This window comes from Hippocampus comes, unplaced genomic scaffold, assembly GCF_001891065.2.
Source record: "Hippocampus comes isolate QL1 unplaced genomic scaffold, H_comes_QL1_v1.1 scaffold132, whole genome shotgun sequence".
Lineage (NCBI taxonomy): Eukaryota > Metazoa > Chordata > Actinopteri > Syngnathiformes > Syngnathidae > Hippocampus > Hippocampus comes.
In genome coordinates, this window is record NW_017805467.1 from 3534596 (window position 1) to 3551588 (window position 16993).

Genomic DNA, 16993 nt, shown 5'->3' on the forward strand with positions numbered 1-16993 from the left:
GCACCCGGAAGCCGTCGAGGAAGCCGCCGCGGACTCCTTCTTATTCTCGGGTGATTTGAGGAATTTGAAGCTGAGGAACCCTGGCAGCTTTGCTTCAGTGGGCGACTGAGGGGAGCGGGCACCACCTGAGGAGAACTTGCTCTGCAGCGGTATGATCTGTTTGAGCTTCATCACGTTGTTGTTGGCCAGCAGGGAGCTGGGCCTCTTGGGCTTGTCCGAACCGCCTCCGCCGGCTCCACCGCCACCGCTACCGCTACCGCCACCGCCAGGGCGCGATTTGCCGCTGTGACTTTTGTCGTGGTGGTGATCTCCGGAGGAGTCGCCTTTGCCGTCGTCCCGGTCCCTTTCTCTGCGGGCCATATGCTCCACTTGCCTCTGCCTCTCCTCCTCCTCCCTTTTCTTCCTCTGCAGCTGCTGGTAGTGCTGCTGAGCCTGACGCTCGTGCTTCTGCAGAGGAAGGGAAACACAATGGTGTGTTTACGACCGCACACGCATTAGAGCTCGTTTTATTTCTGTCCATGACTGCTGAAAGTGAGCAGACAGTATGCCGTCCTTCTGGCAAAGGAAGAAGAACATGTCTTGTATGCAGGTTAGGTTGTTTGAAGACTGAAAATTGCCCATAAGTGGTGTTGTGAAAGGGTCACGGGTTATTCGAATTGTTATTTATTTATTCATTACAGACTAAATGTGTGACAAACGCATGAGGCAATTATACTTGGTGTCCATTATCTAATATGTTCTAACCTGTGTGTGGGAAGCCAAGTAAGTGCCCTGGCATTAGAATGTGATCATTTTTAAGGTGGAGCTATTTATTGAACAGAAGTCATGGGAAAAGTTTTATCAGGCCACATAAAATGTGGAGGCTGACGAGATCTGCGGATCTTGACTTTGGGGTTTTACTCAACAAGCATCGGCAACAAACAGCGTGCTGTTGTTTTGCGCAGCTTTCTGCATCGCTATCTGCTTCAAGATAATCTGAAAAAGTTCAAACATGCTTGATTGATTGCGACTCATCTTGAGTTGGGTGTCGACCGCACCCAACTAGCCATTATCAATTGCCCCCCCCACCCCCATCCAGACTGTTGCAGGCTCAGCCCAACGGTAAAATGTGGGTACAGCCCAGTGGAAAAAAAAAAATTGTCTGTCTCCACCTTAAGTGGTTGGCACCCTACCAATTTGTCCATATCAAAACCGCACTTATTTATGCGTTCTCATAATTCACCTTAAAGGCCTCCCTGCGCTGATAATCCAGTTTAGCCATCTCCTCTCTCACCCATGTCGGAATGTCGGGAATGGCCACATGGATGACATACTTCAAGAGGACAGCAAAGTGCTGCAGATAGACAAGCAGACAGGTCGACAGGAGGATGAGCGCACACGAGTAACATTCAAATGAATACGGAACAAAAACATTCATGGATATGCCACTTGAACTATTTCTGGTGCAACACTCGGGCTTGTTTAGTTCTCCTTGCGATAAGCCTGACTTGGCCAAGACAGTGCTGCGGGCTGTTTGCCTTCGTTCATGATAGACAGTTACAGAGCTGCGGGCTCACAGAGCGACACGAATATGTTACGGGTAGTTGAGGACAAATGAAAAGACTTGCCACAGTCCTCTGCTTTGCGATGATGCGTCATCTCTAAGGTGTGATTTTGCTGTTAAAAAAATAACTAAATAAATAAACAGTTTAACGAAGGGGGAGACCACTTGGGTCCAAACAAGTGAAGCATTTTATGTTGGCACAAATCATATTCACAGTTGGCTCAAATTAAGTGCAAGGCAGACAAAATGGCCACAACCATGAAACAACCATGAAACACGTGAAAGCTGATCTACTAACCAGGAGCACCCAGGATTACATCTGTATAGATCAGGGGTCGGGAACCTATGGCTCGCGAGCCATATATGGCTCTTTTGATGATGGCATCTGGCTCGCACATAAAACAAAATATTCTCACTTGTTTAATACATCCATCGACTTTTTTCACTGGTCGTGTCCTGCAGTTGGCAGGGGCAATTTTAATTGGATGATACTGGCCTACGTAGGCCGTTGCTGTGGCAACAGGTAAACGCCCCCTTTTGAATCAGCCCGCTCAGTCATTAGCTCAAAGCTAATCCTTCGACGAATAAGATGGCGAAAAGAAAAAAAGATGACGAGTATGGTACACTTCAGGACGAATGGACCCAAGGATTCGCCTTTGTGGAGGGAACAGGTTCTGCGGTGTGTCTAATTTGCAAGGACAAAATACCATCGATGAAACGGTCGAATGTAAAGCGGCATGCTACGTTCGCATCAAAACACACTACGAGAGAGAGCAGAAAGCAAGCGTGCAAGCTACTGAGCAGGGCCCAAGCTAGCCCCCAGCAGCAACTCCGCGTATGGACCCGGCAAGCTGACTATAATCCCGCTATAGTTTTGCTGGATCTTTCGCAATCGTGAGGAACGGGAAACCATTCACATTAATGGTGAGTATGAAAACAATTTCCAAATATTTTGCTTTCATGGCTCTCTTAGTCAAAAAGGTTCCCGACCCCTGGTATAGATTGTCACGCTGCATTTCTCAATTCTTGGGTGGGTGTGGTTTATGCAAACATATAGAATGTTCGTAAAATTCCCTTTTTGAATTGAACTATTGAAATAATAACATTTCAATTTCTTTAGATGCACCAGCATATAGACCTAGTAGCAAAAAAAAACCAAAAAAAAAAAAAACACTTGTTTTTTATTGGGGGTGGTGAGGGAAAAAGCCATTTGGGTCAAGTACAGTTGAGCAGCACTACCTCAAGGATGACAATGGAGATGATGGCCATCTCGGGGCTTAGCCAGGGGAAGAGGCGCTGCAGCTGACCGCACTGACCGATCAGGTAACAGTTGACAATAATGGCAATCAGACCCATTGCTTCCATTGCAGACTGCAGCAGTAGAGGGGGAAATGGACAGCCAGACTCAGACAAAATCGAATGATTTTGCTTTGACAGGAAGCTCGGGAGTTTTCCTTCTGACCTGCCACTGGCCAATGCTCGCCACTCGGAGACCAAACGGCCTCTGCAGACCCGTACAGAGCTTGAAGGCATCGCTGCGGATCTCAATGATGTTGTTGATAAGCGCGCACATGGCAGCCAGGGGGAAGGCAGAGGAGAACAACACCACGTAGCCAAACTGGACAAACATCTCCTGGTAGTCCTGGAAAGTGTCCTGAGAAAGGATTGTCCACATCAAAAGGAAGCGTGGCACCTTTAAGGACCACGTTTACATTGTCCACAGCACGAGACACAAAATTGTTAGAAGAGAAGACGAATATTCAGCAGACATTACGAGGAGAAAGCGTTTTCAGAAGCATTCATTGTTTTTCATCGCTTGTTAAGACTCGCTATGAGACGCATTGTTTTAGTGTTTTATGGTGTTTACGGTTTTCATGTTACTCAATTAGGCGGCCCGGTTAGCACGTGGTTAGCGCGTCGGCCTCACGGTGCAGAGGTGCAGCGTTTGGCTCCGGCCTTCCTGTGTGGAGTTTGCATGTTCTCCCCGGGCCTGTGTGGGTTTTCTCTGGGGACTCCGGTTTTCTCCCACTTTCCAAAAACATGAGTGGCAGGTTAATGGAACACTATAAATTGTCCCTCGGTGTGAGTGTGAGCACGGATGGGTGTTCTTCTCGAATCAGGGTGTCCCCCACCTACTGCCCGAACACAGCTGGCATAGGCTCCAGCACGCCCCGCAAGCCTTGTGAGGATAAGCGGATCAGAAAATGGATGGATGTTATTAATTTATTGTTTCAACCAACTTTGTTTTTATGTCTTATTTTTACTTTATGTACAGCACTTTGTACTTTGTAACTGTAGTTGTTGTGCTCTATAGAGTTGAGTTTTTACGAAGCTGGATAACTTCCACCCACATTTCCAAAACATGCATGTTATGTTCATCCATCCACCCATAATCTGAACTGCTTATCCTCACTAGCCAAGACACCGCTGTCAATGTGAATGGCTGTATGTTAATATGTGCCCTGTGATTGGCTGTTGACCAATCCAAGGCGTCCACCACCTCTTGCACAGAGTCAGCTGGGAAAGGTCTGATGCGGTCAAATTGAGCACCATATTGTTGGTTTATACCAGATGGTTAAAAATAGTTTCAAGGTTTAAAAGTACAGCAATATCGATGCAAATTTCATTTTGCCCATCTATGTCACTTCCTATTATGTCAGCACATTTGGCATCTTTTTAGAGAAATGTTCACCATCTGCTAAAATGTTTACTTCTTGTGAAGATTGATGCCACATCTAGTGCTTATATCTACAGTTTTGACTCACTAGTCAAATAAAAAAATTGGCCAAGCAGTGGTCTGTACCTCTGAAAACTTGGGTCACTCGTAAGTCGAGGTATCATTGTAATTTGAAAGAAAAACCTTTTTAAATGCTCATCTGTGGTACCTCGTAAGTCTGCATGCAGCTCTCTATCTCCGCCTGAGTGAGCGTGGTGCTCTCCTTCACTTCCGGAGGGTCAATCCATGATTCCCTCTTTGTTGCGGGTTCAGGCCGCTCGCTGCTGCGGGCTCTTCTCCGATTTCGCAGTGATGCACTGCTCTCATTCCTGGAGGCTGGCGGAGCAGTAGCAGCAGCGTAATTGATTCCCTCAGCTGCACACGCCACTCCCCCACCTGCCTCCTTCACGTCATGGATGCCATTATCAACGTCTTCATCACACATTGAAAACACAGAGGTTGAGTCCATTCCTTTATCCACCATAGTTGGGCTCCCCTCCTCCATAAAACGATTGTCCATGGGATGGCGGCTACATGCCGGCCTCCTGTCCATCTGCAACGACAAAGAAGAAGGGAAGCACTTGAAAGCATTACGACGAGACGAGAGGATGGCGAAGAATCATCTTTATTCACAACAGTATGGTCGTTTAAACTGGTGTGCTCTGGGAAATGATCCAATTTCAATCAATCAAACCATGCTTTGATATTTTTGATTTCCACATTGATCATTTCTAACAGTTGATCAATGTTATAAAAACAAAACAAATTAGTGGCGTCATCAAAGGAAACTAGTTTTAAGCGTTTAGAGACATTGTATAAATCATTGATGTAAAGATTGAACAGTTTGGGGCCCAACATTGACCCCTGGGGGACACCACCAGCTAAGTTTAAACTTACTGATGAATGATTACCATCTTCACAAATTGTTGACGTTTACTTTAGTAACTCTTGACCCAATTAGAAACAGTTCTTCTACCTTGTTTAATAGATTCTGGTCTATTCGGTCGAAAAGCGTTTGGTAGATCAGAAAATAACCCTTAAATAAAGTATGTTTGTTTTTTTTTTAAGAATCAATCTAATGTGTTATTTCTTCATCGGAATCAGTTATTGCCAAGGCCTGATGATTAATTTTTTTTCCTGAAACCATACTGCTTATCTGTAATTATATTGTACTTTTTTAAATGATCCAGTCTTTTATCAAATAGTTTTTCAATGATTTTTGAGATCTGTTGTGAAAAGGAGATGGGTCGATCATTTATGAAAAACTGCCTATGAGCGGGTTTAAGGAAAGGAGTAACTTGGCTAGTTTTATACTGTATTCTTTAAAATTGTACCAGTTTTAAATGACAAATTGCATATATACCTCAAGGGTTTTGAGAGCCCCTCATTTACCCATTTGAGTGTTTCCATAGAGATTTCACTACATTTTGTTGATACTTTGGTATTACATTTCTAAACCTTTCATTATGAATTAGCAGAGCGTCAAATTGTGACATACAACTACGTACCTTCTCTATGAAACTGACTTTCCTCAGTTTCAAACCACAATCGATCAGATTTTCCTCCTCGGTTTCTCCTTCACTGAACCTCCCGCTGTCAGCCTCATCCCTCTCGCCACTCTCGTCCTCATCGGGCACCCCGCACCCTCCATTCAAACACTTCCTTTCCCTGTATTGATAGAAAGACAGGCTAACTTTCGTCTGTTTCGATCACTTACACTTGCTCTCGTGACACCATAAAACAGTTCATTTATTTAAGCAGTTCAATTTAAAAAATGAAGAAAGAGAGAAATTAAACACACACTATTGGGAAATATTTTTCTGAAGGCAAATTCCTACCTAATTTGTGGATTAAAAATCTTTTTCATAGTTTCCTACTAAGTATTCAAATTTTATGAGATGGTTAAAATATCATTTTTCATTCATTTATAAGCTGTAATCACTAAAGATAAAATCAGTTTGTTTTCATTAATACTTACTACGACTAATTTTTAAGCGTGTGGTAACTTAATGTTTAGATGGTGACCTTTTGTCTGTATGCCCCACCCCGGGCCTGGTGCCCCTCAGACCAGGTCCTGGCATGGCTGGGTCAGTGGGCAAGGCCTGTGCTTTTCCAGCAGCCAGCCTGGCGTATTTTAGCAGCACGGAGAGCAACAGGTCCCACAGGGCTCGCAAAGTCAGCTCTCCCAGTTTGTGGCGCTCATACACATAAGGCTGCAGCACCTCCTTCACATTTTGAAGGAACTGACGAATGATGAGCAGAGTGGCCAGCATCTGACAACGGCAGAAACACAGAGTAACAACATTCGATCTTGAACAAAGCAAAAAAAAAAAAAAAAAAGGCACCTGTGGCATATATTTATTAAAAGTTGATCTTTATGTCTTGTTTATTAGACAAAAAAAAAATGCTGATTTGGGCAATCTAGGCATTAAGTCAATAATATCTTCCTCATACAGTATTCCTCCAAAAAAACGAATAGCCACCTCTCCATATAAGTGATGAAAATTGTGCTTTCGAACCATCCACACGTCATCCACACATTGCCACGACAAATTATTGGTGTGCAGACAAAGCCTTTTAAATCCCAGCATCATGGAAGAACTTGTTCATTTGAAAGCTTACGGCAGTTTGTTTCATGTCCAGAGCACGAGTCTCATTCAAAACAAGCACAATATATTTGACTCGCTAGCCTGGACCTGCCCGTCCTCATCAAAGTCAAGAGCAACATCATTTTAATGGCGACATCCAGAAGAATAAACTGATTAGGTTCTTACCTCTTTGAGCCGCTCCATGTCTTTGAGGTAGAATCCAATGTAAAAAAGGCTGAGATATGAATTTACAAACTGAAACTATGGCAGAAGATGAGATGAGAAACCATTAAAATCCAGCCGCAGGTAATATTGGATTGATAGATTTGAAGAAATGCACTCACGAGAACCATTTTGATGATGAGATTTTTCTCATAGGCACTCTGGAGTCGATAGTTTTCTGTGGAAACAATACACAATAAATTACTGTCGTAGTGCACTTCAAACGATTCTTATTTGTATTATCGTCATCACCAGCTCTCACAGCTATCAATACTTTTTTTTTTTTCGTAAAACATATTTTGGACTTGGGCCAACAAATGAGATCAACCCTTACCCATGTCATTGAGCCAACAGGCGATTTTCCTGTACACCTCATCACATGCAGTCACAGTGATAGCGAGCATTATCTTCGGGATGAAGCGAGCCAGCCGAGGCATTTCCTTGATCCCCATTACAAATTCCTGTTTAGACACAGCAACCATTCATTTTCATTTATCGCTTTCAGATTCATGGATTCCTCCCATATTCCAAAAACATGCACATTAGGTTTAACGAAGACTCCACATTTTCAATATGAATAGGAGTGTGAATAGTCTCTATGTGGCCCGCAATTGGCGGCTGGCCAGTTCAGGTTGTAGAGTACATCTCTCACCCCTAGGTTTCAATTGACCTGCAAGACTACGACCCACATGAAGACAAATGCGATAGGAAAACGGATGGTTGGATTTTACTGTCCCATAAAATACAACATTAAATTTTTAATAAAATTAGTTGATATAGTGTGCAGTCAGCATGTTTTGTTTACAGAGCAGTATAAAATAATTCTAACATTTAAAAAAGATTTTAATGATATTGCCTCTGCTATTGCAACTAACCATAACATTGCTGTCAGTCACGCTGACTTGTCATAATGTTGGCTGTTCTTCCAGATCCTCTCAAAGCTGTGTATTTTTAAAATGGTTTTCGTTTGATATTGAAATGGATCGATGCAAAGTACGTATTTTTGGGACGATAAGTCGCTCCGCAGTCTAAGTTGCACCGGTCAAAAAATGGAAAAGGAATAAACATGGGGAAATGTGTTTTGCCGAAACCAAGACCATCAACAGTAGATCTTGGACTACCATCTAAAATACCCACTCCCTTATCGCATTGACAGCGGCAAATGAGTTCTTGTCGGATTCAAAACTTACGCCTCTAACTACGGATTCCAAAGAAAAGAAGTGGTCGTCGTGGCAACCAGTGTGAGACGTTGTGGTTAGTCTGCAGCCGCCTCTCACGGCAACAAACAAAGAGACTGTCTCCCAGATAACTCGCTAGTTTAGTATGTGGGATCCGTCACAAGGATTACCGTATTTTCGGCACTAAAAGGCGCACCGAAAAGCCTTCCATATTCTTAAAAGCTCACAGCGCGCCTTAAAATCCGATGCGCCTTGTGTATGGTCATTACGGTAATATGTCAACCCCAAATGGCTCCTTGTAGAGATATGCTTACAACGCAGAGTTCAAACTTAAGGCGATCGGTTTCACAGTTGAAGACGGAAATAGAGCAGCGGCAAGAGAGTTCAACGTTAACGAGTCTGTTGGTTAAGTGAACTGTTTTGCTGCTTTATTAAATATGTTTTACTGACATCTGATCGTCGCTATATAAATCAGGGTGTAGTGTCATGTAGTGTTCTGTTGGTATTTCCTTGAGCATAGCTCCATCTAGTGGATGTATTGTAGAATGTGTCTTATAATGCGGTGTGTCCAATATATGAAAAAAAAATTACAAAATAGGCCATTCATTGAAGGTGCACCTCATAATCCAGTGCGCCTTTTAATGTGGAAAATACGGTAACTATTTAGAGCACCAAAAGTCACAGTAATTGCCAAGGATTCCACCTTTGGCCACAATGCAGTGCAGGATTCTATTTAAGGTAAGCCATTTTAAATTAAAAAGAAAAACCTTTCCGGAGTAGGAAGCAGAAGTTTCACATCATATCTGGAATGGGTTCATTGCTGTAAACACCAGAAGTGGACATTCCGAATGCCAGTACTGACGGAAAGTATTCATGTGTTGTGTTAATTGTGACTCATGTATTTCACAGTCCCTCTTTGATCTGGCGCGTTTCTGCTGGAGCCTCTTTTTCCACTAAAAGGCTTGATGCGAGCATATTTTTAAGTTTTCCAGGGAATAAGAATAGTTATAGGTAGTTGTTGGTGCAGTTTTTTTTTCTTCTGGGCAAGAAGATTCGTTATAAAGAGATATGCCATCTTTGACAGTTTTTGAGAATGAGTACTCCATTAGCGAATCAGAAAGCAGAACGCATTGACCGTTAATACGCCATACATACAAACAATGATTAACAGAAGCGTTGACGGAAGCACGGTGAAAATAAGATGACGGACTTGACCGGCTGACAATTACAGTTTGATTCGACTTGAAAAAAATGACGGACTGCCGACGCCGGTTGCCCAGGCGGCTGACAAATGATGAGTGATGGACCGGCAAACATTTTTTAGTATAATGAGCATAAATTGCCCGCAAGTCTAAACCGATATGGTAGAGACTAATTTATTCTGACAAATGTAAAGGTGGATGACTGACCTGTAGCTCAAAGCAGATGAGCATAACCAGGAAGACAAAACAGAGACAGAGAAGACAGATGGGCAAGCTGACCAGCCACCTGAACACACGTCTCCGCCAAGGCGGATAGTAGAACTCCTCACATCCCGTGACAGGACTACAGCGCTTGACTCCCTGCCCAGACATAAAGAAAAGTATTAAATAGAGGGAAAGAGAAGGGGAAATGGAGAAGATAAAAAGTATGGACATATTTGAATATTTCAGACCCGGAACTGAGGACGCGGTTCCTCCAGGGATTCGGCAGGCGTGTCGATGGTTCTCCATTTATACGCCAGCTCAGCACCTCTTCTCTTCCACCGTTCAAGAAACAAAGTGGCCCACACCACGTTGAAAAGTGCAAAGACCACGCAGCAGATGTCACGGCTTGTCTGATGCAATAAAGTAAAGCACAGACAACCTTTATTGACCTCATATAGTTGATCATAGTTCTTGGAATATTTATTGATGCCAAGCAAAGCCACGCATAGATATTTAAAACAAAAATGTCGGACGCTATAGCTATTCTTTGTAAAACTACGTATGTCCTGAACAACAAAATGTTATTTATAATTTATAGCTCTCTATTATCCATCACATGTGGTATTGAGGTTTGGAGAAATACATAATAAAGAAGAAAACAGAGAAGCAGACTTGTGATTTGAGGGCAACTGGTGTTCTAAAAAAAACACAAGACAAGGACTAATAATGTGTCTCTGTTAAAGGTGTAAATCAGTCGAGTAACTTTGCAAATATATGGTTCAATTATATCTTTGAAAAGAATGTTAAAATTACTTACTAAATATATGAAACAAACGTAACAGAAATTGTATAAAAACATTTTTGTTGGCTTGACTGGGTGGAAAATGAAGAATTTTGTGTTGCCGCGTTGATGAGTTTCTTTGTCAAAATACGTTTGTCTTGTACTTTGTAAAAAAAAAAAGTGGGCAGGCTTGATAAGATGCGGCTTCACCCGACACCCTTTTGGTTGCCTTGTTTCCCTCTAAAACTTTGTATTAATTGATTTTTTTTGGACTGAAGCTGATCAAATCAATCAATCAATCAATACCAATCAATCACATTGACATATCATGTATAGGCCAGTCATCCAGTCCACATCCCTCACCTGATCTGACTCGGTGAGCATCCACAGTACAAATCCGATCACAGCAGGATACAACATAGAAGTGGTGTAAAAACCCAGCCAGGCAAAATACATGGCAATCTTCACACCAAAGTAGTCGCAGATATCATCTGGAAACGACGCAGAGCATGCAAATAACGCAAATCTCAGGCCTCATATTGAGCAAATATTGTCTGTTACATTGAAACTGACCTAAGGGCTGTTTCTCGCAAACGGCCTGGACCCAGGACTTCATTAGGTGACTCAGGACGCGCTGTTCGTGGAGGGGAAACATCTGCTGGATCACACCTCTTGCATTCAGCTCCGGAACTAAGATGAATGATTCGGCACGGTCATAAATCAATCCCACTCTGTTGTTTCTGGACGTTTGTTTACACCAATGGAAATCATGCATCTTACTAATTGGTTGACCTTCCAGGAAGTTGATATTATGAAGCACCTCCCCATGTTTGGCGCGTAGATTATCCAGCCAGTATTTAATGATGCTCTGCCTTTCCTGATGACAGAACAAAGTCATGTGTTCAGGGAATGTCTGGGTTAAAATGCAAGGATTTTTGTATTCTACCCATTTTTTTTTTATGAATGCAAAGTGACTTGGATGACCAATGTCAATATGTGCAGTACAATAATATAAAATCCAAGCTATTAAAGCTGACTTTTGGGGTACCTCAAGGGTCTGTAATAGGCCCCAAATTATTCAGATTATATATTAATGATCTTCTGTATGCATGGATTACAAGCATGTGCATGCAATGTTTGTGCACGTGTCAACTGACCTGTGACGTGAAGAAGCACAGCTCGCTCTCAATGTTCTCATAGATGTAGTCCTCTTCGCAAGAGAAGCTCCGTGTTCCTGCACCGAACTCGGGTTTCACTGCTTTCCTCAGGCCCATCTCTTCAGCACCTCGCAATAAGCTGCCATAAAACATAGTGAGTACTTAAAACTAAATTTTTTTTAGCAAATGTCTTTAGTCTGTCATGAAAAAGAGAAGCAATGGATCATACCTGTATGGCTTTTTTTTTTTACTTCATCTAAATCTTTTATAGCACATACGGTATATAGCATTTTTCTCAAACCTAAACCGACTGATTCAGATCAAGAGGAAGATACCACAACTCAAACAACCACCAGTCAAGTTGTTACTTTTCCCCCCATTTATTCAGCTATGAAAGACCCATCTATTCATTTCCTATTGCTCTCTTAGGGTACCAGGTAACGGCAGCCTATCCCTGCTGACTTTTGTTGAGCAGCAGGGTACATCCTAAATTGGTCGTGAGCCTATCACAGCTCACAATAAAACAAACAACCTACCACACTCACAATAAAACAAACAACCTACCACACTCACATTCACACCTATGGACAAATGCACCCAAGAACATGTGGTGGACGTGCTCACCACTACGTCAATGCTGCTAGCAAAGAAATCGATTGAAAAATAAATGTTTTCCCAGACCAAGGCGAGCAGCAGTTTAGGTAACAATGGCCAACAGAATAATCACAATCACAAATAATCCTGCCTTTTTTGTTTGAATCACAAATTACTACCAAATACCACAAAAGGATTCAACTTAGTGTATTACTGGAGATCTGATAGGTACAATACATGTTTCCGGGAAAAAAAAAATAGCTTTCGTCTGATTTCATTTCGTCAAAGCAAGTCTCATCATGGAATAGGTTAGTGACACCCGATCTAGATAAAATGTTCGTAATCCAGAGAAGAAAATTTGTTTTTCTTCTCTTGATTTGTTTTTAATCAAGGTGCTGTTGAATAACTTCGGGTATAAACGTGTATATGTCAGAGGATGTCTAGCATACTTACATACAGATTTTTACATACATGACTGGCATTTGTACTACACCTTAACAATAGTAATTGTTATTTTCTTGTTATTTTTGTTTGCGGATGGAATAAATGAGTGCAGTACAGTCACACTCCTTGTGCTGTCTCAGTCCATACGAACAGTGATGTATTGCCTTAAAAGTCATTCCAGCTCTCCTGTGCTTCATCCTCATCTTGCTGTCTCCTCATCCAATTTCTTTTCAACCTAACCACCCCAACCCCCATCCTCCCCTGCTCTCCATCCTTTTTATATCTCCTTCCTGCCCTTTTATCCTATCATCCTTGCCTTCTCTCCCTCAGTCCTTCCCAAAGGCTAAAATCAGCCACACGGCCTCTGTTCCCTGCGTGCTTGTCATTTCACCTCTCATCGTCACATTCATGTTTATACACTTGAACACACGATCGGAGTAAAGCATTGGTGGCCCTGCAACATCCATCCATCATGCACCTCTGGGCTCTTGGGGAAACAATACAGTGAAGCATGCTCAACACCATGCTGGATTACAGTTTAAAAAAAAAAAAAAAGCGTTAAGCGTGTGGGTCACAGCTTAGCGGGCAGCACCATCGCATTCCAGGTTCTCAGGAAAGGGATCATTCATGGTGAACTAACCCTAACTGGGGGTCTCTAAAGTGTGTGCTTCTTACTTTCATTTTTTTACTAATTTGCTGTCAGTGTCTGAATATATTTTTGTTGAAATGAGAGGGAACATGGAAAAAAAAAGACATTGAACCCTAAACCTTTTATAAAAATAATGGTACGTTGACTAAACTCAATTTAGTCAGCTAGATCAGCAGAACAGTAGAATATGTTTTCCCAGTTAAATGAAATGAAACAAATCCGTTTCATTCCCATAAAAAAACACCACCATTCATTGTTACTGTATGTGTTTATAAACAAGAAAAATGTGCATTTAAAGGGTGCAGTCTGGTGAGTGACATCAGGAGCTGAACTTGGCCAGTTCGTCTCCACTTGGCCGTATTTTGTGGCCTACTGCAGCTCATTGTGAGTGTTCTCATTTTCTATTTGTGTGTTGGACTGTTTGGTGCATTCAACAAACGGCTGCAAGTTGATTGACAACTGTTACGCTCCTTTTTTTTTCTCCAATTCCGCCAACATGAAAAAAAAAAAACATGCACTTGGGTTGAAATTTTGTTTTGTATGTGCCCTGTGCTTGAGTGGCGACCAGTCTAGCATCAGATTCCCATTAAGATTCTGAAAAAACTCACCCGTGACCTTGAGCGTGAACAAGATATGAGGTAGAAAAAGAATTTATGGATTCAATGAAGACACACAAATCGACACGGTGTATAATAAACATTGTAATGAAAATGTTACACAAGAAAAGGTAAACGCTCAAGGTGAATTTGAAAGGACAAAATCATTTCTGGGTTACGTTCTTGGAATGTAGGTCAAACTCAATGGCAGCAGGTTTACGTGTTCACAATGTTCTGGTGAATGTGCGTGCGTGTGGCAGGGAGAGAGGGACGGACAGACGGGGCGGGGGAATAGAGAGAGAGAGAGAGAGAGAGAGAGGGAGAGAGAGAGAGAGAGAGAGAGAGAGAGAGAGAGAGAGAGAGCAGCATGCGTCACACAAGAATCATTCTCCTTGAGCATTTTATCTAAAGCCCGCCGGTACACTTTCAGAAAGTAGCCCCTCTAGCCTCTTACTGCATTACGTTACCTTCCTTTTCCATTATCTCCATCTTAACCTCAGCCATACCATGAGAATACTTGTACCCCGCTTCCTTCCTTTTTACCACTTCTTATTCCATTTTCACCTCGGAGTCAGCAGAGACGACTGCGTGGAACAGTGCATGCTACCCAGACCTTTTGGGTTCTATTTTCAATGCGCACTGAAGTCCACAATGACATTAAAATATTTCTGTGCTCATTGAGTGACCACTTTTGAGAGAACTGAGTTCCACCTCGGTGCCGATGGTGTGAAACTTTAAATAACACGCAGCTACGCAAGTCACCAGGAGAGCTGCGGAGTGCTGAAACATCACAACAGCTATGCTTACAAGAGCTGTAGCTAAATATAACAATCATGATAAATCATGGTTATAAATTACAACAACCAAAAAAGAACCTGACAATATTTCTGACTTTAACATTAAATCCAGTTCCTGGTTGGTTTAAATAGCTTTCTCAGACAAAAAAAAAAAAGACCTCAATCAATAAAAACGCTTCAGCTGGAGCCTATTCCAGCTGAATGATGATGAGACGAGAGTACCCTGGCCCGATCGCAGTCAACCTCATGGCACATATAAAGAAAAAAAACATTCACAATCCCGTTCACACCTTTGGACAATTCAAAGTCTTCACTAAACCTAACATGCATATTTTTGGAATATGGGAGAAAGCCAGCTGTGAATGCTGTGGTGTGACTTCAATGAGGGGTCCGCTTGAGTGACTGATGTTGTGTCAACACACTGCTTATATGGAGGAAAGGCGGACGTAGCTGAGGACAGCATGCGGATGTTAAAGTGGGAAGGTTGGGCATGAAAGAGGACGCTAAAGGCACGCCTCCCAGTAGGTGCCGGTACATGCATTGTGTAAAACATCCCAAAAATGGCACCTACAACAAGACACGCTTACGAAGCACAGTTTAAACCGCAAGCTATCAGTTACGTGGAGGACCAGTGGAATCGAGTAGCCTTGAGAGAATTCAAATACACAAATCTATGGTGCTTGGTGCTTTCGTTTAATGAAACGGGGTCATCTATCTATTCAGGCATGGATGAACATGGCGCAGCCGCAGCCGTCGGATTACAAGGAAAAGCTGGCCATCTTCCACTCCTACCGCAGTAAAAAGTGTAATGTTCTTTGTTACAATAAATAAAGAGACTTTCTTGGAGTTTTGAATCCTTATTCTGCCGCTCTGCCGGTCTCACTTGGCTTCCATTACCGACTGTTCTGTCAACCAATCCCCACATTCCTACATACCTGGTTGGGCTACGGCAAGTGATGAGGGACAAGCATACTTTGCACAGTGAATTGCAACAAAAACATTGCCGACAAACATATCCAGCCCCACTACATCACCAACACGGACGAGGTGCCGCTCACTTTCGACATCCCGGTGAACCACAGTGTGGAGAAGAAGGGGACCAGCACAACGGTGCATGAGAGGTCGGCTTTCACTGTTGTGCTTGGTTGCCACGGTAATGGACAGAAAGGACCATCTATGGCATTGGTTCTTAACCTTGTTAGAGGGACTGAACCCAACCAGTTCATATGCACATTCACCGAACCCTAAATGACTGAAAAATAAAAATTAGATTTTTTTTTTACAAATTCAAGACATATAAAACCACATTTATTAAAAACAGAAAAAAGTCAACAGAATTAGTACTGTATACATAAGTATAAAGTATAAATGTTTTAATTGTGCACAAAATGAACCACCCAGCGATGGCCAAGCGGGCGAGTCATAACTAATTGACACATTGAGTCAGGTGTGTCTTATCCTCCATGGCAGAGGCTCTGACGAATCCCTGAGACTGATTCATCGAACCTCTGGGGTTCGATCGAACCCAGGTTAAGAACCACTGATCTATGATGATTTTTTAAGCCGAAAAAAAAGTTTCTGGCAGGAGTAAAAATGAAGTTGCGAGTGACGTGGGAGCGATGTCAAATACAGCTTTACCAAGACTGGGAGGCAGCGAATGACGCCACAATTTGTGAATGGATTGTGGATGCTCGGGCTAACGTGTCTGCTTGCACTGTTGTTCGAGCTTTCGCAAAAGCCGGCATAAAACCTGGCGCGTTTGATTGTGCATGCCACAGCTGTTCATTTCGGATACAGAAGATGGGGACTTTGATGGATTTGAGCGGGAGGATGGATCAAGAAGTAACGTGAGTACATTGTTAAATACTGCAAAAAAGGTCAGCCGAACTCAGTTTTGCTCCCACTGCCTTTTTAAAAACATATGCTAGCATTCATGCATGCGACTGTATTTTTTTAAGCTAACGTACGTTTTACCATGCCTGCGTCCAATAATACAATGTGTCTTGTGCATGTGTTAAATACAGAAACAGCACCCGTAACTAACACTCCGCCTTTTAATAAGGTGCGCCGTATGGTCGTAAAAATCCGGCATTCAACTATACAAGCCTCAAGTGTGAAATTTCACACTGAGTCAGTACTAAACTGAGACGAGATCATTATTTCAGGATGCATACTTTTTGTTATTGTTGTTTTCCATGAAGTTTGTCTGACGCAAATGACAGGCCTTGGCTCCACTGGTTCACTGGTTGGAAAACACTAATCCTATAATTACTCTCCTTAATAAAAGCTCAAATGATTAAATACATCTTACATGATGTACAT

General features: G+C 42.4%; 1 protein-coding gene across 1 annotated transcript in view; it reads right to left on the reverse strand.

The window, feature by feature from the left end:
- LOC109518967 (anoctamin-8-like) overlaps positions 1-16993 on the reverse strand; it is a 46486-nt gene that overhangs the window by 13193 nt on the left and 16300 nt on the right. The window contains exons 4-20 of the mRNA XM_019875163.1: positions 11592-11730; positions 11215-11311; positions 11008-11124; positions 10798-10925; positions 9902-10063; positions 9657-9809; positions 7404-7530; positions 7192-7247; positions 7034-7108; positions 6285-6532; positions 5768-5927; positions 4656-4812; positions 4429-4595; positions 3006-3197; positions 2783-2914; positions 1223-1333; positions 5-447 (exon numbers count right to left, since the gene is read on the reverse strand). Coding sequence (XP_019730722.1) covers positions 5-447; positions 1223-1333; positions 2783-2914; positions 3006-3197; positions 4429-4595; positions 4656-4812; positions 5768-5927; positions 6285-6532; positions 7034-7108; positions 7192-7247; positions 7404-7530; positions 9657-9809; positions 9902-10063; positions 10798-10925; positions 11008-11124; positions 11215-11311; positions 11592-11730 — 2664 coding nt within the window. The remainder of the gene's footprint in view (positions 1-4; positions 448-1222; positions 1334-2782; positions 2915-3005; positions 3198-4428; positions 4596-4655; positions 4813-5767; positions 5928-6284; positions 6533-7033; positions 7109-7191; positions 7248-7403; positions 7531-9656; positions 9810-9901; positions 10064-10797; positions 10926-11007; positions 11125-11214; positions 11312-11591; positions 11731-16993) is intronic.